Genomic DNA, 22,189 nt, shown 5'->3' with positions numbered 1-22,189 from the left:
CATCCTTCTGAATCTGCTTAGTGTATTCATCTCTTGGTCTTCCTCTACAATTTTCACCCTCCACACTGCCCTCCAATACTAAATTGGTGATCCCTTGATGCCTCAGAACATGTCCTACCAACCGATCCCTTCTTCTGGTCAAGTTGTGCCACAAACTTCTCTTCTCCCCAATCCTATTCAATACTTCCTCATTAGTTATGTGATCTACCCATCTAATCTTCAGCATTCTTCTGTAGCACCACATTTCGAAAGCTTATATTCTCTTCTTGTCTAAACTATTTATCGTCCATGTTTCACTTCCATACATGGCTACACTCCATACAAATACTTTCAGAAAAGACTTCCTGACACTTAAATCTATACTCGATGTTAACAAATTTCTCTTCTTCAGAAACGCTTTCCTTCCCATTGCCAGTCTACATTTTATATCCTCTCTACTTCGACCATTATCAGTTATTTTGCTCCCCAAATAGCAAAACTCCTTTACTACTCTAAGTGTCTCATTTCCTAATCTAATACCCTCAGCATCACCCGACTTAATTCGACTACATTCCATTATCCTCGTTTTGCTTTTGTTGATGTTCATCTTATATACTCCTCTCAAGACACTGTCCATTCCATTCAGCTGCTCTTCCAAGTCCTTTGCTGTCTCTGACAGAATTACAATGTCATTGCGAACCTCAAAGTTTTTATTTCTTCTCCATGGATTTTAATACCTACTCCGAATTTTTCATTTGTTTCCTTTACTGCTTGCTCAATATACAGATTGAATAACATCGGGGACAGGCTACAACCCTGTCTCACTCCCTTCCCAACCACTGCTTCCCTTTCATGTCCCTCGACTCTTATAACTGCCATCTGGTTTCTGTACAAATTGTAAATAGCCTTTCGCTCCCTGTTTTTTACACCTGCCACCTTTAGAATTTGAAAGAGAGTATTCCAGTCAATATTGTCAAAAGCTTTCACTAAGTCTACAAATGCTAGAAACGTAGGTTTGCCTTTCCTTAATCTTTCTTCTAAGATAAGTCGTACGGTCAGTATTGCCTCACGTGTTCCAGTATTTCTACGGAATCCACACTGATCTTCCCCGAGGTCGGCTTCTACTAGTTTTTCCATTCGTCTATAAAGAATTCGTGTCAGTATTTTGCAGCTGTGGCTTATTAAACTGATGGTTCGGTAATTTTCACATCTGTCAACACCTGCTTTCTTTGGGATTGGAATTATTATATTCTTCTTGAAGTCTGAGGGTATTTCGCCTGTCTCATACATCTTGCTCGCCAGATGGTAGAGTTTTGTCAGGACTGGCCCTCCCAAGGCCGTCAGTAGTTCCAATGGAATGTTGTCTACTCCGGGGGCCTTGTTTCGACTCAGGTCTTTCAGTGCTCTGTCAAACTCTTCACGCAGTATCGTATCTCCCATTTCATCTTCATCTACATCCTCTTCCATTTCCATAATATTGTCCTCAAATACATTGGCCTTGTATAGACCCTCTATATACTCCTTGCATCTTTCTGCTTTCCCTTCTTTGGTTAGAACTGGGTTTCCATCTGAGCTCTTGATGTTCATACAAGTGGTCCTCCTATCTCCAAAGGTCTCTTTAATTTTCCTGTAGGCAGTATCTATCTGACCCCTAGTGAGATAAGCCTCTACATCCTTACATTTGTCCTCTAGCCATCCCTGCTTAGCCATTTTGCACTTCCTGTCGATCTCATTTTTGAGACTAATAGAGAAACTAATTGAATAACGTTCGCTGTGAAAGGCACTGTACGACGAAATAGTTGTATCGAGTGACGAAAGAACAATAGTCCACCACAAAAAAGAGTGAGAAACATGGCGTACAGTGTGTGGAAGGCGAGAACACAAAGATGTGATTATATGGCAGTGATAAAAGTGGTAGTGCGACCTCCAGACCAGATGTGAGGAAACGCAGATCAGCAAATCGGAAGTAATTACTTTTTTTTACAAAAAATCGCGAAGTGAACTGTTTGATAATCTGTAATTAACAAAACTGTATCGTTATAGATCCCACTGATGATGTCCTACAACAGGAGAAGGCGAATCTCGTATGGGATAAATAAAGTAACTAGCAGCAGGAAAAGGCAGTTTTATTTACAAAACAAGGGTATTTTGAATTATTTCCAAGATTTTATTGTCTGGAAAGCAAGTCACCATTGCCGAGAGTGCAAGAATTGATTTTCTGGATCAACTTCGATATGACCATTATACACTCTAACACAAAAAAGGGCGAAGACATGTCTGGAGACGCCCTGGACGATGGTGAGATACCAGTGTGACTGTTGCTTGCCATACGACTCGACAACCGGAAGTGATGTTCTGGGATGCCATTTCCTTTCACAGCACACGATATTCTACACCCCATTTTGCTGCCCTTCGTGGCAAGCCATCCTGGGCTTACGTTTCAGCAGATAATGCTAGCCCACAGACGGCGAGATTTTCTATTGTTTGTCTTCGTACTTTCCAAACCCTGCGTTGGGGAGCACTGTCGTCGGACCTCTTCCCAATCGCGAATGTGCACAGCATTATGGACACGGCCCTCCAATCATCTCGCGATTTTGAAGATGTAACGCGCCATTTAGACAGAATTTAGCACGATATCCCTCAGGACATCCGTCAACTCCTTCAGTGAATGCCAAACCGAATCACTGGTTGCATAAGAAACGGAGATGGATCTACGCGTTACCGACTTGCTCAATATATGAAGCTGTTTCTCCTCAATAAATCATCTACTTGTAGTTTTTCTGAAATTGTTATCATTTTTTTGTATATACATGTACGTCACATCTACTGATTTCCGTCATAATCGGTAATTCCTTCGTGTTACGTTAGTAATTTTTTTGTCTTGGAGTGTATTTCGTGTTTCTTATGAACAGGCGTTAGGTTAACAGTATTTTCTTCACTCTGTGAGATTATATATACCAATACCTCTCTTGGAACAACCTCTTGTTTAAAAATGTGTATATTTCCTGGGCATTTTACTAAAGTCACGTTTTTCATGTACACAGCTCAGTTCAAAGAAACTTTACGAGGTTTTACGTGTTTTTTTAATCAGTTTAGGACTTTCTGTTAGCCAGTTTGCGAGTACTTACCCGGCCTGCTACAAACGCACTGGTGACTATCGGAGTGATGATCCCAGTGGAGTTCCCCAGAGTCATGTTAAAGCCAGCCGCACTTCCGTAGGCCCTTGGGAACAGATAGATGTGGTTGACGTACTGGCCGCCGTATATGGCGCAGCGGAACACCATGGTGAAGACGAACAGCGTGACAATGGACGGTACGTCGCAGTTGATGAGAGTCACCGCCAGGAGGCAGATCGCAGGCCCGATGCAAGCTGCCAACATTTCAAACACACTGTTTAATCTCTTCTACTCTTTCATGTTGTGCAGAACGTTCTGTCGAGCTTTGTACAACATGTGGCAGACGAAAACAAACATACGTTGGAGTAATGACCCGGGCCATTCAGGATTACACGAGTTTCAAACTGTTAGAGATGGGAAGTGTGCTAATGACACTAAATTTAACACATTTGCTTGCTTTATTTTACAGGCACTTTCTATTTATAACTCAAGTTTACAATTGTCACCGCTAAATTTATAGCGTACGCTGAGGACAGAAGTTGTGGGATACCTCCTAATATTGTGTTGGATGTCCATTTGCCCGGCGTAGTGCAGCAGCTCGACGTGCCATGGACTCAACGAGCCGTAGGAAGTCCCCTGCAGAAATAGTGAGCCATGCTGCCCCTACACTCGTCCTTAGCAGCGAAAGTGTTTCCGGTGCAGGATTTTGTGCACGAACTGACATCTCGATTAGGTCCCATAAATGTTCGGTGGGATTCATGCCGGGTGATCTTGGTGGCCAAATCACTCGCTGGAATTAAGTCGTGGTAAAGAACTGCTGTTTTGAAGAGCGCGCCGCACCGCGTAGTGTGAAGCAGTCGCCCTCCGTCTCTGGCGGTGGCGGTGCTATGGCAGTCGCAGCTTTGGTGTCTCCCTCTGGTGGGAAAGGGGAAAGTGCATTTAAGGGGCGCTATGAGCTCGCCAGTGGGTGAGTCTGGGTCAGTGTCTCGTCCCCAGCTTGCTAGTCTGTCTCTCGTCCGCATTTGTTTGGCAGTTAGTGTCTGTCTGTCGTTCGTATCAACCTTTAAAGCCGGCAGAATGAGAGTCTTTCCACTCCGCCAGTAAGAGAACTCAGCCAGTGGTCGCGCGGTCGGGGCTTAGTTCCTGCATCTGAGTCTGCGCGTTAGGCCGCCAGTCTGCTCGAGTTTGCTCAGGCAATGGTCATTGGCGGTTGGATCGGTCGCGCACTCAGATACAAGATGACTTGTCCGTCTTGAGCTTCGGTGCATGTGAGATCGCCACGTTGAGTCCAGTGGGCCGCGGCGTATAGCGAGGGGTAGTGACTTCGAGGTCGATACGAGAGCAACAGGAGTCAACCTACATCAGTCTGGCCGGTGCGAGCTGCGACACCGTGAAACGGGAGATCGGCGCGCCTTCCTCCGTCCGTTGAAGCGGCTGGCAGCGGACGGTTCGGGACAGCGATTTGGGGGTGCTGCGTCAGGTTTTCTCGAGAAATCGCAGTTTATTAGAAGTTAAGTGATTGGTGATGTGTTGTTTGATTTACTCTTGTTAAATTCTACTTGTTTTCTTGGTGAGGTCACCACCCGTTTTGCTTTGGGGTCGTCCCACCATTCTTCTTCGTTTGCCCACCCGCGGGAAGGTGGTTGTTTATAAATTGGGTGGTCCGTTTTTCCCTTGTGGAGTAGGGGCGGGTGAGAGCAACCTGCGGTTCGGGTTGTTCGGTAATCTCCCTATCAATCTACCGTACGTTAGTACCTGCCTCTGTCATGTTTGTCGGATTTGGTGTGTTAACGAATTTACTGCTTGGAGTGTAACGGCCTAATACCTGAAATATGTTTTGATCTTTGGAAACTTTGATATTATTGCCTATGATCTTGAGAGGCGGTATCTGTGTACTGTAGAGCATCTTAACTACTGTTTGGCCAACCTTGTGGAATTTTATATAATACTGAATTTCATGGGCTTTTATGTAAATGATCATTTTAGCATATAAAGTTGCCACCCTTTCACCGTAAGGCTTTTCTTAAAAGTTAAAATCAAGTTGCACCTTCGGTGGCAAGGTTAAGATTTTAATTGTTAGTGTTCTGTACCATTTCCATCCCTCCTACGGGGGGTGCATAGTTTGTGTGCTTGTGTAATTTGTTAAAACTCTTAGTTTAAAGTTATCTGGTGTGTTGCAGATTAGCACCAGTGTAGTCTTTCAGAGGCTGCCGAAGGCAGTCGTAACAACGACCGTGTCAAAAGGGAGCGGTAAGGTTCTCTGCCCGAAAGCTCATACAGTCAAAACTTTTTTCTTTCTGCCTCTGAATAAATTGTAACTTTGATATTTAGAGGGTGCTTTCTGATCATAAATTTAAATCTGTTTCTTTTAATAAAATGCTTTTAGGCACCATTAAAGTGAATAAAATTCCCATTTGTTAAAAGGAATTTGGTTATGATTTCATCAGTTACTCCCTGGCAACTACTTCCATGCTTACATAGTGTGATTAAATGTGTTAATGTTCCTGATGAATCTCTAGTAAATAAAATAAATTCTTAAGAATATTCTTTGAAAATAAATCGTGGTTCATGAATTGTTCAGAATGTTCTTCAAATCATTCACGAAAAATTGTGACATGGTGCATTGTCATCCACAAAAATTCCACCGTTGTTTGGGAACATGAAGTCCATGAATGGCTGTAAATGATCTTCAGGTAGCTAAACATAGCCATTTCCCGTCAATGATCAGTTCAGATGGACCAGAAGACCAAGCCCATTCTATGTAAACACAACCCACACCATAATGGAGCCACCACCAGTTCCCACAACACCTTGTTGACGACTCGTGTCCATGGCTTCGCTGAGTCTGCGCCATACTCGAACCTTATCATATGTTCTTACCAACTGAAATCGGGACTCATCTGATCAGGCCACGGTTTTTCAGTCCCCTACGATCCCAGGACAGAAGCTGCAGGCGATGTCGTCTGCTGTCGTAGTACACGGACGCCATATTTCGCCCCGCTACCCTAATGGATACGTTCCTCGTAGCACCTACATTGATTTTTGCGGTTATTTCACACAATGTTGTTTGTCTTTTAGCACTGACGTCTCTAATCGAACGTTGCTTCTCTCGCTCGATAAATGGAAACTGTCTGCCAGTGCGTTGTCCGTGATGAGACTTAAAACGTTGATATTGGTATTCTCGGCACACTCTGGATTTAGGAGTACTGAATTCTCTCATCATTTCCGAAACAGAGTGTTCCTTGCATCTAGTCCCAATGACCATTCCGCATTCACAGTCTGTTACTTCCCGTCGTGCGGTCATAATCACGTTGGAAACCTTTTCACATGAATCACCTGTGCACAAATAGCAGTACTGCCAATGCACTGCCCATTTATACCGTGCGAACGCGATACTGCCGCCACCTGCACAAGTGCATATCGCTATCCCATGACTTCTGTCATCTCAGTGTATTTTTCTGCTGCTATAGACAAATCATGTCTTGCTAGTTGAAGTTGGTGGCAAATTCAGTAACGTACGCACATGTAGTTAGACCTCAAACGAATGAATCTTCCATTGTGTGCACATTTAACCGCAGTCTGTTATTTTGAATCATCACCACGTTCAATAATCTGGTGAGTCACCTTTTTACAGGTACAACAATACCACTTTGACGAATATGATGCCCAATATAGCGTCCATCGAGACAGTGTAGGAATGGTCGTGAGAGATGCGTCAGTATTATCAGCGGCTCAAAAAACTGGTCCTTCGAAACTATAGCCAGAGTCATAGACCTGTAATTAACTGATGCAAATGACACATAATATCTTTATTTTTTCGTTTACATTGAAGACACGCGGGAGGATTAAATACTCTAATATTGTGTAAAATTGGTTTCATTATTATCAGTTCCAAGAACAGAAAGGTGTTTCTGGAAAAATGCATAGTTATTTTCTGTAGCTTCAGTAACAATCGGCTAAGCAGAAGTGGGGTGGAACTCCACGATTGTTTTCATAACGAAATGCTCAACATGCGGGCTTATCGAGAGGGTACGCGGCTATCTTTTTGTTCCACGATTGAGTCTTTACTGTGCTCTCACACATGCCAGTACCGTACAGACTAGGAGACATCACTCAATTTCGACGTCGTGCAATTATTTTCCCACAATAGACGTGGCGATATTTTTCATAAAATTCAATGTGGCAGGCATGATAAAACTGAAATAGCACAGAATTTCAGTGTCACTAATCTTGTGTACCAGTATCGAATTCTGCACAGTCTGGGCGGATTAGTTAATGATAGCTAAGGAACTGTCCATTATAATTTACTAGTTAATATAATATGGTTTGAAATATCATGAAACGTAATACAGCTCTCAAGGCATGTCACTTCTTTGTTCATTCGGGAGGACGACGGTTCAATCCCGTCTCCGGCCATCCTGATTTAGGTTTTCCGTGATTTCCCTAAATCGCTTCAGGCAAATGCCGGGATGGTTCCTTTGAAAGGGCACGGCCGATTTCCTTCCCCATCCTTCCCTCCCCCGAGCTTGCGCTCCGTCTCTAATGACCTCGTTGTCGACGGGACGTTAAACACTAATCTCCTCCTCCTCCTCCCACTTCTTTGTTAGATGACTTTCTAACGATGCTGACTACTTCTTGCTATGTAATTTATTGCAGCTCCATCAGTTACTTTTTACTATCTGTTATTTAGAGGTTTGTTCAGAATTTTACATGTAGTATTACGAGACGTTGTTCCTTTACTGTCAGCATTTTTTACGACATCAGATAATTCTGTAATAAGTTATTTCAATTTCAGATATAAATTCTCTTTTCGCCTAGTGCCTCTTGTGGTCCGTATGAAAGGAAAATGAAAATTGTGGTTGCGTAGCTGCTAGCGACGCAGCTTTCACCTCATTGCCTAACGTTCGCGTTTATGCAAGTTTCCACATTTGCGTTTCTATTACCTTTTCTTTCTTTCCTGTAATCACTAATAAATTTTCTCCTTTGTACAACTTTTACGCTGCACTCACCGAAAACCGTTTTGAATTACAGTACCACAATTTGAGAATTTTTGACACGGCCATTAAAATTTTTTCGGGTCTCAGGTTTGACCACTTAAAACATCGTTGAATTGTGTTCTGTTTGCATCTACATCTATATATTTACTTTGCAGTTCACAGCTACGGATTTGGTACAGATTATACACAACCACAGAATAATTCTCTACCTTTCCATTCTCGAATGGCGCGAAGAGAAAATAAATATTTCCGTATGGGCTTTGTTTTCTCTTATTTTAACTCGATGGTAATTTCTCCTTGTGTAGGTCGGAGTCAAGAAAGTATTTTGGCATACGGAGGAGCCAGTATCAAAACTTCACTGCTCTCAAATTTCCAAGACCATGAAGGGGTCACGTAACAAACGTCGAATTAGCATGAAGAGTAGGGAAGTGTGTTGCACCTAGAACAGTCGATGTAAAGTCTGCCAGTTTGTTTGACGTCAGGCGAGAGCTGTGTACTGCAGTGTTGCCTACAGAAAAGGCACTGTGAGGATGCAACTGAAGGGTTCAGTCATCTGTACCGCTTTCGATGACTATAACATGGCAAGCACAAGCAAAACGGAGCAACCAGTTTTTCTTTCTTACCGAAAAATCGTAATAAAAAAGTGCGAAGTAACAAGAAAACTAATTTACATGATTCTGTGTGCTGGGTAAGTGAATACGAGAAATGTCGAGAAGAAGAACATGGCGCAGTAATATCGGGATTAAAACGACACGCTGACGTGAAGAACTATCAAAGCAGCGAAGTGTCTGCACGTCTGATCTAGGAGTAGCTCTTCATATAGCCAGAAAAGTAAGGCCGATTACTGAAGCAGACTTTGCGAAAGAAGTGATTGTGACGGTTGCTGAAGAAATGTGTCAGCGGTTGGTAGAAGACTTTGAAAGAGTAAGTTTGTCCCCTAAGACCATTATGAGACGTATTCAAGAAATGAATGAAATTTGTACATAATTTCTTAGTTGTCGATGAGAGTAGTGACATATCAGATACTGTATAGTTAGCTAACATTCGAGTCATCGATGACAAGTTGAACATGACAGACGAATCGTTGGACTTAGTTTCCCTTAAGGGCACCACCACGTAGTTTGCACATTTTCAAAGGCGTTGAAAAAGCTTGTTTTTGCAGCAACATATTGGGCTCCGTCTATGGTAGCAGTCGATGTTGGATTAATATCGTGGATGAAAGAATATATAAAACATGTTCCTTGTGCAAAACATGATGTCACTGAAACCCACTGTAATCTTCATAAAGATAATCTCTGCAATAAGAACATTCAAGTTAAAAATGTTATAAGTACTGTGGTACAAGTTACAAATTCTATATGGTCAAGAGGCATTATATATAGATAGTTAAAAACTTTTCTTGAAGAATGTGGCAGTCAGAATGGTGATTCCATTACCATTGTAATGTGGCGTGGTTAACCGGAAGGAGAGTGAGGTTGTATCCAGTCTTAGAATTAAGAGACGAAATAACATTTTTCATGACTAGTCAAAACCAGCATGTTCCTCAGATGCAAGAAAAACTTATGTTTCAGACTTATCTTTCCTCGCTAAATTAACAGTTCACCTGAACGATTAAAATACCTCAGTCCAAGGGAAGGTCCTCATCATAACAGATATGTACCATAGAGTCAAAGCAGTTAAAATGGTATTGGGCCTGTGGACGAACCAACTGGCGGCTGGAAACACTTAGATTTGCCGAAGTTGTCGTATGGAAGTATTCCAGATATTAGTCTAACCGAAGAATATGTGTAGATCCTACAGTATCTTCGTAAACAGTTTGAGTCCAGGTTTGAAGATGGAGGAACATTGTCTAGTATGTTTCAACTTTTTGCAACCCGTATCCATTGGCAGCCAACAATGTTCCTAACACGTACCAAATGGAACTCTTAAACCTACAATGTGACATTTAGTTGAAGGACACTTATAACCACAAGGAAGACCTGCATGATTTCTGCAAGATGTTCCCGAAACCAGATTTCCGAGGTTATATGCCAATGCTGTACGGATATAATGAATGTTTGGTTTGACAAATGTACACGAATTCTTTTCTGTTATGAAATTAGCAAAGTTCAAATCCCGAAGCACCTCCTCAGATCACAACCTAACACGCAGTATCGATTACAAATATTCCAAACATTATGGCGTAATACAATTAAAAGACTTAAGGAAAAACGAAATGCAAAGGTCGGAAAATTTCCACGTAATTTTTATATACAGCTTTCTAATAAAAGCGGAAATGCTATTATTTTCTGTTCTATTTATGTTATAAAATGTCTGGCCTTCACACTAAACTATAATGTTTATGTATTTTCTCGTAGCGTAGAGCCGAAATGCAATTGTTTACAACCTGTGATCATTACGTAATTTAAATAAGTATTAAAATCACGATATCCAAGATATCAGTTGTGCCATTAACACCACATCTGTCTCCCGTCTTTCCTAAATCGTTGCATACCACACGCCTGTTTTCCTGCAGCTGCGGTGCAGAGATGGTGACGTCACGTGCTGCACTTTTCTTCCTTGGGAGTATGCCTAGTTGCAGCGATGTGGACTGACGTCACTACTTGTACTCCCGTGACCTAGAGGATAGTGTACCTAGAAACACATGATGACTTTTGTTCGGTGCTTCAGTCTAGTAACAGATCTTAGTATCACACGACGGAAGTAGTTTTTACCATCTGCTACAGTTTTAGTTGTTGTTAGACATGAAGTTGTGTTTTGTGCAGCTTTTGTAAATGTTTCACGTTCTATGCATTTAATTGCTGTAAAATATATTAAAACTATTTCGAGTATATTGTTAATTCTTTGGATACAAAATTATGCCGTGAGTAAAATGCTATACATGTTTAGGAATATTTATATAACGTGTGGACAGTTAAGGAACACCACGTCACTCATTCACTATCGTGTATCTTGAAATAAGCGTTTCACCATAGAACAAGTGAGAGTTGCAAATGAACTGCGTTGCTTTAATGTATTAACAACTTTACCTGCCTTGAAAAATGGAATTTGAGTCTAATAGCTTCAGTTTCAAAATGTATTTAACTTGCAACTGGTTTTTCATAACACTTCTGCTTAATTAGATTTCACTTTCGATTATTGGTTCGTAATAGAGTAGTAATGTAACAGATAGATGGTTAAATGCATTATTGACAAGTTTTTTTCGGTTGCAATGCCTTTAAATTTCAGACAAATGTTTGTTCCTAAGTCCTTGGAATATGTTTTCACGCTCGGAAAGATCTGAATCTTCAGGAGCAATTCTTGTAATTTCGCAAAAAGTCTGCATCACATAAAAGGGAATGCCATAAAGGAAATCTATTAAACCTCTATTACAGGCCTGGCTAGAGACTAAATTCTTAAACTTGTTACTTGGTACAACATCCTCCCCTACTACACATCTGGATAAGCAAATTCGCATTTCATCGAAACTTCACGACGTAGGTGTAACACCATTCTCTATCCCAGACATGAGAGAAAATTATAAAGCGGATTTGTCATTCATCTGTTGTATGTGAGAAGATCGTGTTATGCCTCGTGCAAGAAGGAGGAACGTCTTCAAATACGCTTCGGAATTCAAAAGTGCTACGATTGTGGCATATCGAGATTGCAGTTTATCTTCAGCGTTGCCGCTCACGTTGGTTGGGGTTGCCGTGCTATACGAAATAAACAGGTTCAGAAGGGCTATACTCAACGCCATGCAGGATCTCAACGAACCTCCATACTCCCATCCCCCCTCCCCCCTCTCCTTCTCGTGACTGGTGTTCATGACAGATATACTAATACTATGGCCATGCAGGATCGTCATGTGCCTTGATTCAGGAAATGGTTTGTTTGTATGGACGTGACCATATGTGCAAGTTTCAAGGAGAATCAAGTACGGCCTTCACCATCGTCGTAGGGGTCCAACACCTGACTTGATGGTATAGCGTGCTATAGGGTATACCAGACGATCACCTGTGGCTCGGATAGGCGGTATTTTGGACAGCAGTCATTACAGATCTGACCTGTTAAGGCCGGCGCACGACGTCTGCATTATCTTTCAAGAAGACAACGCAAGACCGCATGTTACACTTGCTGTCCTGACATAACTCGATACGAGGTGTGCTCAGCTGTTGTCATGGTCAGGACGTTCTCTAGACATCTCACCCACTGAAAACATATGGTCATGAACTGCCGTGAAACCTGTGTGCCACCACCACTCACTAGCCACAGCGATTGATGAAATCCTGCGTCGGGTTGAAGCAGCATGGAATGACGCATCCGCATCTGTTACCCAATTTCAGATTGATTCGCTGTCCAGCCAGGTTAGAGTCGTTACTGCTGCGAGAGGTGGCAAATGTGTACCAAATATCACAGTCTGTAATCTCCAAATCAAGGACAGATTTAATCATATATTCTTCCTACTATTTTGTCAAAGCAAAACAAGTAAGATTTCGTAATTTGTATCCTCCCGACTGTTGCAATTCAAATGGCCAGCAGTGCTGAGTTCTCCTTTACGTTCATTCTACAAGCAAAATAACAGTGATGTGACTGAATACTGTGCATTAAGGATGCATAATACTCGGTGGGCATCAACTGCGTCATTATAGAACAGTAGTTTATCTGTTTTATAGAAGACTACCCATGCCATCGTTAAGGAGAGGATACGTCATACGACATATCAAACTGATTCCAATAACCGCTCCTTATTTAGTTGCCATATAATTCTGTCGTCAGTTCTCTCATTATGGGACTGGGAGTGGGTAGACATGACTTTGGCTGCAAAACTATGGCGTACCATTGTAACCAGTTGCTTGTTCTATGGAGTCTCCTACATATGGTCTGGCAAAGTGCTTAACTCAACTATTGCCGTCTATAATCGTCCACTGTGTACTTCGTATTAACAACTCACAAATGTTTGTTGGTATCATAAAGGAGATTATGATATGCCTAAATAAAGTCATGGTCAGCCCTGACGTGGTCTCCTGTTTTGTAAAGGTGTTAGTGGAAGACAAATTGAAATTATCGGGCCTCTGAAATTTTAAAATTATTTCGACAAACATTGATCACCACTTATTTTTTGTACGATGGAAATTATTACGAAATGAGTAATGGAACAGCCATGGGTTCGCACAATCAACAGCCATGGCCAATTTTTTTTATGGAGGATACTGAAGAACGAGCACTGAAGGGAGCTCGCTTCTGTCGATCCTGCTTCTTCATGTATGCTGTCGACACTTTCCTCATTTGGCCGCTTGGCAGTAGGAGCTGCAACTGTTGATTGACCTTCTGAATGGTATACATATATCTCAACGGGCGTACCTCTCATCATCCAACTCACAGCAGAGCTATGATGAAAACCATACTACATAAGGCAGAACTGTTTCAGACAAGGAGCACCAAGTCTCCGAGATTAGGCATCTGACGGTGGTGTTGAGAAGGACCGAGTATTCAGTCCGTGTTATTAGGTCAACGGCGTAGAGAAATCCAAGACGCTATGCTGTAGTATCGTGTAAGGAGGACCAGCACATACCACGCTAGCATTCTGTGGTGCAGCTACTACCGAGATAGGTAAAATTCTAAACAGGCAGGGAATCAGACCAGTTTTTCGCCCATTCGAGAAAACAAAACAACTGTTCCGACCTGTTAAAGATAATCTCAGACTGAAGTACCAAGGATTTATAACATTTCTTCGGAGCAGTTACTTGGGGCAGTCTGTTATTGCAGGTTCTTGAGGCGTGACTGGACCATGGTCTTTTACACAGGACGCTGAGCAATGTGTTATTCATTTTGGGCTAGTGGAGTTGAACTATGTACCACACAGCTGTCTATTGAAGAAGTAGACATTCAAACTTTCTAGTTTTGCACTCGGGCCTACACGTGTTATCACTAGCATCTACCTTTTCTTATGAGTGCCAATATTGTGTTGGAACTGCGACATACTGGTGTAATAATATTAAGCTTTGTCTTATCGTTGCCCTTTTAAAACTAGTCTGTTTGTGCTGGGGCAATATTACATATTTTGAAATTTGAGGTCTACAGTTAATTCTCTTAACCATTTTTAATTTGCCTTTGTCTTGATGTGATCTATCTTTGCTGAATTTTATCTTACTATATTCTGGGGCTGTTAACATTGTTTCTTTTGGCTGTGGCTGTGTGTTTGTGCTTTTCCGTTGCAGCACTGCAGAGGGCACCTAGGCCATGTCTAAATCGATGTCCGGAGTACGACGCCTTGACCGACCAGTACCAGAGGGAACGGGAGGTTCTTCTGGCCGTGGGGAAAATGGCAACCGATACGGCGTCACTGAGTTCATCGGGTTGCAGTGAGTGGGGAACTTGCATTAAGTTAAGTTTCCTCTGCATTGGGACGCCAAGGTGTCTGTTCCGTTTGCTATACTGCTTATATATTTACCTTCAAAACCATGAAGGAAGGAGACTAGTGTTCTGAATTATACCTTATGTGCATCGGGAGTTGAACTTATGTACATGTTAAAGAGAAATACTTGATGGGTAGCGGAAATTGGAAATTTCGTGAATTGTCCTTTTGCGCTTGCCCAGGTGACCTATTTAAAAGAAACTTATTTCATCTTTATTATTCAAGTGTCCTTGTTAAATGAAACTGATTTTACCTTTTATTACTGAAGTGCTTACAGTTAGTATAGAAGTTATAAGAAGTTCTTCTTTGCACCTATTTCAATTAGAAAGACATTGTGTAATGTATTTTTCTGACTTGTGACTTGTGACTTTTTCTGACACTTGTAGAAAAGTTTTGGTAAATACTGTGCCCTTTGGGTTAAACTGTTGATCAGTAATAAATTAGTTGTATCTTGCAAGTCCTCTGTGCTTGTTATTATTTCACTTGCCACCGGTTTGCACGTGAACTCCACGTTGCAAACACTTAAACATCCCGTGCGACTGCTACGGTCGCAGGTTCGAATCCTGCCTCGGGCATGGATGTGTGTGATGTCCTTAGGTTAGTTAGGTTTAAGTAGTTCTAAGTTCTAGGGGACTGATGACCACAGCAGTTGAGTCCCATAGTGCTCAGTGCCAGTTTTTGAACTTAAACATCACGTGCTTACATTATTCCAAAACAAAACAAAAAAAAGCTAGCATACTACACGTACGGAACAGTACTGATTCATTACAACAGCAGCTCTATGTGGGGAGCACAAACGTCTTTACAGACATTGTACCTACGAAGCATGTTCTGGTACACACTCCCCATCCCACCAGGTGTCTCTTCATTTTCTAGTGCAGCGGCCAGAATTTCGTACTAGCAGATCTTCCTCTGTCTCTACAGGAGTTTCGTAAATTAAACTTTGCATACGGCCCCACAAGAAGCAGTCCATAGGAGTTAAGTTCGGCGATCGCGGTGGCCACACGTTTGGAGCACCTCGGCATCTCCGTCTTTCACAATATCGTCTGTTGAGATGTATCCGAACCGTAAGTGAGAAGTGAGGTGGTGCACCATCGGACAGAAACCACATATCTGGCTGATACTCAGTGGCACAGCTTCCAAGAACATGTCCAATACGTTTCTTAGGAAGGTCAAGTTTGATGGACCAGTGGGCTTGAGTGGAAGGAGGTATGACCCAATCGCGTAACCGTCCAGAATACTTGCCCACACTTTAATACCCAACCAATAATGAAATCCCTGAACATGCGTGGCACGAGGGTTTTCATCTGCCCAAGATGGCTATTTCGTGAAATCAGAGCACAGTCCCTATTGAATTTACATTCATCTGTGAACAGACTCGACATCGAAACAGGGACGTATCGATGCAGCTGTGCGGGAGCCTCATGTAGTAGGCAACGCCTTGTGGAAAATCGACAAGACATATAGCGTGTACCCCTTGTTAAGTGGTAAAGAGGAACTTCACAGACCATACTGTAACACCCACTGCACGCGCAGTTCTTCGAGTATTCGTTGACGGGTTCTCTTCAACACGATACAGTACATCTTCTTCAAACTCGGGCGTGCAGCGTTGCAGTGGAGTACCAGAGTCTTGCCCCTTCTGGGTGAGAGTACCTCTTTCTCGGAGCTGTTGCGTAACTTTGGCAAAAACTTTGTGCGACTGCCTGTTACGTTGCGGGAAACGTTCGTCACACAACCGACTACCTGGCTGTGTATTCCGAAAACGTGTACCTAACCATGTTTACTGTATCCGAGACGTACAAGCACTGAATAGGCCTCTCTCGCAGCAAGGCAGACGTTAAGTTACATCAGGTGACCGTCTGATGCAGTCGTTCTGTCTACCCTATTGCATACCGGGACGAGCGACTCTGAGACCTTTCTCTTTCCCTCAGGAGACGTGGACGCGTTACACATCTGAACTGAAACCGTCGTAGAACGGAAACGGTACGCTCCCCGACATGGGTTCCAATTCAAAATATTATGTACTCACTGTACTCTTACCTGCTAGAAGTTCTGAACACCCTGTATAATCTATGGACGTAGAGTGCTCCACTTCAGTATGCGTTATTTCCGTAATACAGCCAATCACACGCCGTCCTCTGCACAGAAAGTGGGAGCCTCCCCTGTTTTTACGACACAAAGACTAAGCTCCGCACGGCGATAAGGAGGTGGTCATCGAAATCTTCAGATTTTATCCGAATTACAAGTGGTAAATAAACCAATAACTTTTTACTCAATAACGCTGACCTGTTATTTTACAGCTGTTAGTAAGGCGCTAGTGCGCGGACATCCATTCCTTCTTAAAACTTTATCTACTACGCCCCCTCTACAATTCCCAGAAGCCTGTGATAGGATTTGTGAAACACCTTGTTTAACAAGGAGATTTACTTACATACAGCGTTCCATATTCTGAAGACAGTCATAAGGTGCACGCCTCTCTGTGTTAATTTCTCTGTCAGGAAGCTGTAGACACTGCAGCTCATCCAACAAAATAGATAAGGCAGAGCTGAGATGAGGCCAGCCTGAAACAAATGTGGAAAAGTGTGATACATACTCGTCACGGAAACTGATAGTGTGTTTATTTCCCGCCTGAGGTATACAGATACTCACCTGGTCGATGTCGAAGTGAAGTATATTTTGCATGTAGGTTGGCAACTCAGACAGCAGTGTGTAGTTGACCCATGCCCCTCCAATTGAAAGTATATTGTGCGCCCACATTGCAGGACAGGTCAGGATAAGAGGCCACGGGTTTCGAATGAGTTCATCCTGTTGAATTAATAACACATACAGTTTTTATCCCCGAAGATTACAATGTTCGTCTGCTAGATTACAAATTCCTAAACTCTTAAAACTTTCCTTATAAAAAGAACCTTCGTCCCTCAGCCTTCCCAATTTATGTCCACGTAGTAAAGCTTGAAATAACTCAATATACATATCTGAACCAGACCAAGATTCGGGCTTATATATGAACCGTTCGTGCAGACGTTGAGTAGTTAGGAATCTTGAGGAAAGCAAGGATGGAAAGTGATGGGACTAAATCGTCTCAAGAGGGTGAAATCCCAGCCCGGCACCAAACTTTTGAATCACTCAAGTTTAATTAAAAGAAGTGTCCTGTAATATTACATGACGCCTCGTTCATTAAAAAAATTAAATTTCTAGAGTAAGAGGCCGGCCGCTGTGGCTGAGCGGTTCTAGGCGCTTCAGTCCGGAACCGCGCTGCTGCTACGGTCGCAGGTTCGAATCCTGCTTCGGGCATGGAAGTGTGTGATGTCCTTAGGTTAGTTAGGTTTAATTAGTTCTAAGTCTAGGGGACTGATGGCCTCAGATGTTAAGTCCCATAGTGCTTAGAGCCATTTGGACCATTAGAGTAAGGAGGCTTACTGGGGACAGAGTTTCTGTTTGCCATGACTTCTGTGTGTCATGGCCCAACCTAAACCGACTCTACTCCAGTCGTAGTGAGGAGACATCATGTTTAATGTGGATTTAGAACTACGGTGCAACCTGAAGTTCTTCACTTATGTTATCAGAGGTGAAGGACGGAGGTTAGTGCCTATAAAAAATAATCGCATGAACAGCGAATCAGAGCTAGACTTTGGCCATAAAAACCTACCGTTAATCCACCAGACCTCTGATGTCCTCATCCTGCTGGGTTATGATTTTCTCGTAACGAAAGTCGCGCAACACTGTATGATAATCTTGACTGCCGGAAGATGGATTCGATCTTCTTCACTCCACTCGTTTCCTGGCTCTGCTGCAATCTTGCTCGACCACATTACCTGTCTCTAGATACATCAGCTATACAAAGAGTACTTTCCACTTCATTTTGTAAACACTGAAATCGAATCACATACCGGCCATCTGCACAAACTGGCAACATTGTAGGAAGCGAGGGTTCCTACAAGAAGAGTTGTCATCTGCTCGAGCTTTCCTGGCTGTTGTGTTGATGTTTGCAGCGGTCTCATCAGCGAAGTCATCGTGTAAGTAGTCTGTTTAGGTTTTTATGTTGATAACGCCACGTAGTGCTCTGTATGAAAATCGCTGACTGCACTGTGTGCACTCTGTGGCTGGCTGGACTCATTGTTGGAATATTCGCTTGTGTAGTGTTGGGCAGTTGGATGTGAACTGCGCGTAGAGTTGGACAGTTGGAGGCGAATCGCCAGTAGTGGTGGATGTGGGGAGAGAGATGCCAGAGTTTTGAGAGGTTACTATGAGCGGACGATCTGGACGTGTGTCCGTCAATAAAAGGAAATTAAGACTGGATGTCATGAACTGATATATATATATTATGACTTTTGAACATTATTAAGGTAAATACATTGTTTGATCTCTATCAACATATTTCATTTGCTAACTATGCCTATCAGTAGTTAGTGCCTTCAGTAGTTACAATCTTTTATTTAGCTGGCAGTATTGGCGCTCGCTGTATTGCAGTAGTTCGAGTAACGAAGATTTTTGTGAGGTATATGTTATTGTTAGTCAGGGCCATTTTTCTGTAGGGATTATTGAAAGTCAGATTGCGATGCGCTAAAAATAATGTGTGTCAGTTTAGTGATGATCAGAATAAGTAAAGAGAAAACTGTTTAAGTACGTTCAGTTTTGCTCAGCTGTTTGAAAACCAAATAACGCAAGATTTTTTCCAGCACTGTCATTCTTTACATACAAAGGGGAAGTTTCAAACGATGCCCCTATAAACTAACTGCTGGCGAATGTGGCTTTCTTTGTGAAAATTGTGTATGGAAAGGTAAAATGTAAAGTGTAAATCTCAGGCAGCGTGCTATTTTCTCTTTCTCACTGGCCCTAAAACTTTCACTCACAAGTCCAAACGACGTACAACTCACTTTATGGTTGAAATACACAGAGTATAACTACATTAAAGCTAAATTAATGTATGTAAACTAGCAGTAAAAGTGTGCCGTGTAAATGCAAAGCCAAAGATCCCGTCCACTCATTCCTTTACTTCGTCTGTCTGCTAAAATTTTCTTTGTGATGAAACATCAGAGATACACTCCTGGAAATTGAAATAAGAACACCGTGAATTCATTGTCCCAGGAAGGGGAAACATTATTGACACATTCCTGGGGTCAGATACATCACATGATCACACTGACAGAACCACAGGCACATAGACACGGGCAACAGAGCATGCACAATGTCGGCACTAGTACAGTGTATATCCACCTTTCGCAGCAATGCAGGCTGCTATTCTCCCATGGAGACGATCGTAGAGATGCTGGATGTAGTCCTGTGGAACGACTTGCCATGCCATTTCCACCTGGCGCCTCAGTTGGACCAGCGTTCGTGCTGGACGTGCAGACCGCGTGAGACGACGCTTCATCCAGTCCCAAACATGCTCAATGGGGGACAGATCCGGAGATCTTGCTGGCCAGGGTAGTTGACTTACACCTTCTAGAGCACGTTGGGTGGCACGGGATACATGCGGACGTGCATTGTCCTGTTGGAACAGCAAGTTCCCTTGCCGGTCTAGGAATGGTAGAACGATGGGTTCGATGACGGTTTGGATGTACCGTGCACTATTCAGTGTCCCCTCGACGATCACCAGTGGTGTACGGCCAGTGTAGGAGATCGCTCCCCACACCATGATGCCGGGTGTTGGCCCTGTGTGCCTCGGTCGTATGCAGTCCTGATTGTGGCGCTCACCTGCACGGCGCCAAACACGCATACGACCATCATTGGCACCAAGGCAGAAGCGACTCTCATCGCTGAAGACGACACGTCTCCATTCGTCCCTCCATTCACGCCTGTCGCGACACCACTGGAGGCGGGCTGCACGATGTTGGGGCGTGAGCGGAAGACGGCCTAACGGTGTGCGGGACCGTAGCCCAGCTTCATGGAGACGGTTGCGAATGGTCCTCGCCGATACCCCAGGAGCAACAGTGTCCCTAATTTGCTGGGAAGTGGCGGTGCGGTCCCCTACGGCACTGCGTAGGATCCTACGGTCTTGGCGTGCATCCGTGCGTCGCTGCGGTCCGGTCCCAGGTCCACGGGCACGTGCACCTTCCGCCGACCACTGGCGACAACATCGATGTACTGTGGAGACCTCACGCCCCACGTGTTGAGCAATTCGGCGGTACGTCCACCCGGCCTCCCGCATGCCCACTATACGCCCTCGCTCAAAGTCCGTCAACTGCACATACGGTTCACGTCCACGCTGTCGCGGCATGCTACCAGTGTTAAAGACTGCGATGGAGCTCTGTATGCCACGGCAAACTGGCTGACACTGACGGCGGCGGTGCACAAATGCTGCGCAGCTAGCGCCATTCGACGGCCAACACCGCGGTTCCTGGTGTGTCCGCTGTGCCGTGCGTGTGATCATTGCTTGTACAGCCCTCTCGCAGTGTCCGGAGCAAGTATGGTGGGTCTGACACACCGGTGTCAATGTGTTCTTTTTTCCATTTCCAGGAGTGTATTTTACTTCACTTTCTAACCCACCAATCACAGCAAAACCTACAAAAACATTTCCGAGGAAGATCTCATGGTTGTCTGTGCCGATCAGAATAATCTCTGCTGGAGTGTTTTCTCTTGATGTAGTGGACACCGGCGAACAGCCACCGTATATAGATAGCGATATGTAGTGTCGGTTCTACCAGACATGATCGACAAAACAGACATCCCGTATCTCCATACATACACTGACGGAGAAAAAATCACAATAACAAAAACTAATTAATGCAGAGTAATGAAATCTCGGGAGTAAAATATTTAAGATAATAACATTGCAAGATCACAGATTAATGTAAACGCGAGACAAGCCTCTGCAAATGTATACAGACGTGCCTGCCTTGTGTTCTTAAGTTGCCAGATGTCAGATTATAGGATGGAGTACCATGCCTGTTACACTTCGTCGGTCAATATAGAGACGGTTAATGCAGTTTGCGGTTGAAAGTGGAGTTGTCGTCTGATGATGTTCCATTTGTACTCGATTGGAGGCAGATCTGGTGATCGCACAGGCCAAACCAACCTGTTAACACTCTAGAGCCTTTTAGGTAACAACAGCGGTATGCGATACAGCGTTAACGTGTTGGAAAACACCATCTGGGATGCTGTTCAATAATCTACATCTACATCTACATCCATACTCCGCAAGCCACCTGACGGTTTGTGGCGGAGGGTACCTCGAATACCTCTAACGGTTCTCCCTTCTATTCCAGTCTCGTATTGTTCGTGGAAAGAGGAATTGTCGATATGCTTCTGCGTAGGCTCTAATCTCTCAGATTTTATCCTCATGGTCCCTTCGCGAGATATACGTAGGAGGGAGCAATATACTGCTTGACTCTTCGGTGAAGGTATGTTCTCGAAACTTCAACAAAAGCCCGTACCGAGCTACTTAGCGTCTCTCCCGCAGAGTCTTCCACTGGAGTTTATCTGTCATCTCCGTAACGCTTTCGCGATTACTAAATGATCCTGTAACGAAGCGCGCTGCTCTCCGTTGGATCTTCTCTATCTCTTCTATCAACCCTATCTGGTACGGATCCCACACTGCTGAGCAATATTCGAGCAGTGGGCGAACAAGCGTACTGTAACCTACTTCCTTTGTTTTCGGATTGCATTTCCTTAGGATTCTTCCAATGAATCTCAGTATGGCATCTGCTTTACCATCGATCAACTTTATATGATCATTCCATTTTAAATCACTCCTAATGCGT

General features: G+C 43.4%; 1 protein-coding gene across 1 annotated transcript in view; it reads right to left on the bottom strand.

The window, feature by feature from the left end:
* The window catches only part of LOC126198575 (sialin-like), a 111,514-nt gene that overhangs the window by 29,938 nt on the left and 59,387 nt on the right, over window positions 1-22,189 (bottom strand). Inside the window, exons 6-8 of the mRNA XM_049935011.1 lie at window positions 17,136-17,291; window positions 16,918-17,047; window positions 3,108-3,349 (exon numbers count right to left, since the gene is read on the bottom strand). Of these exons, the coding sequence (XP_049790968.1) occupies window positions 3,108-3,349; window positions 16,918-17,047; window positions 17,136-17,291 (528 nt within the window). The remainder of the gene's footprint in view (window positions 1-3,107; window positions 3,350-16,917; window positions 17,048-17,135; window positions 17,292-22,189) is intronic.

This window comes from Schistocerca nitens, chromosome 8 (assembly GCF_023898315.1).
Source record: "Schistocerca nitens isolate TAMUIC-IGC-003100 chromosome 8, iqSchNite1.1, whole genome shotgun sequence".
Taxonomy (NCBI): domain Eukaryota; kingdom Metazoa; phylum Arthropoda; class Insecta; order Orthoptera; family Acrididae; genus Schistocerca; species Schistocerca nitens.
Note: the sequence above shows the minus strand (reverse complement) of the source record. Positions and strands in the feature narration are given on the sequence as shown.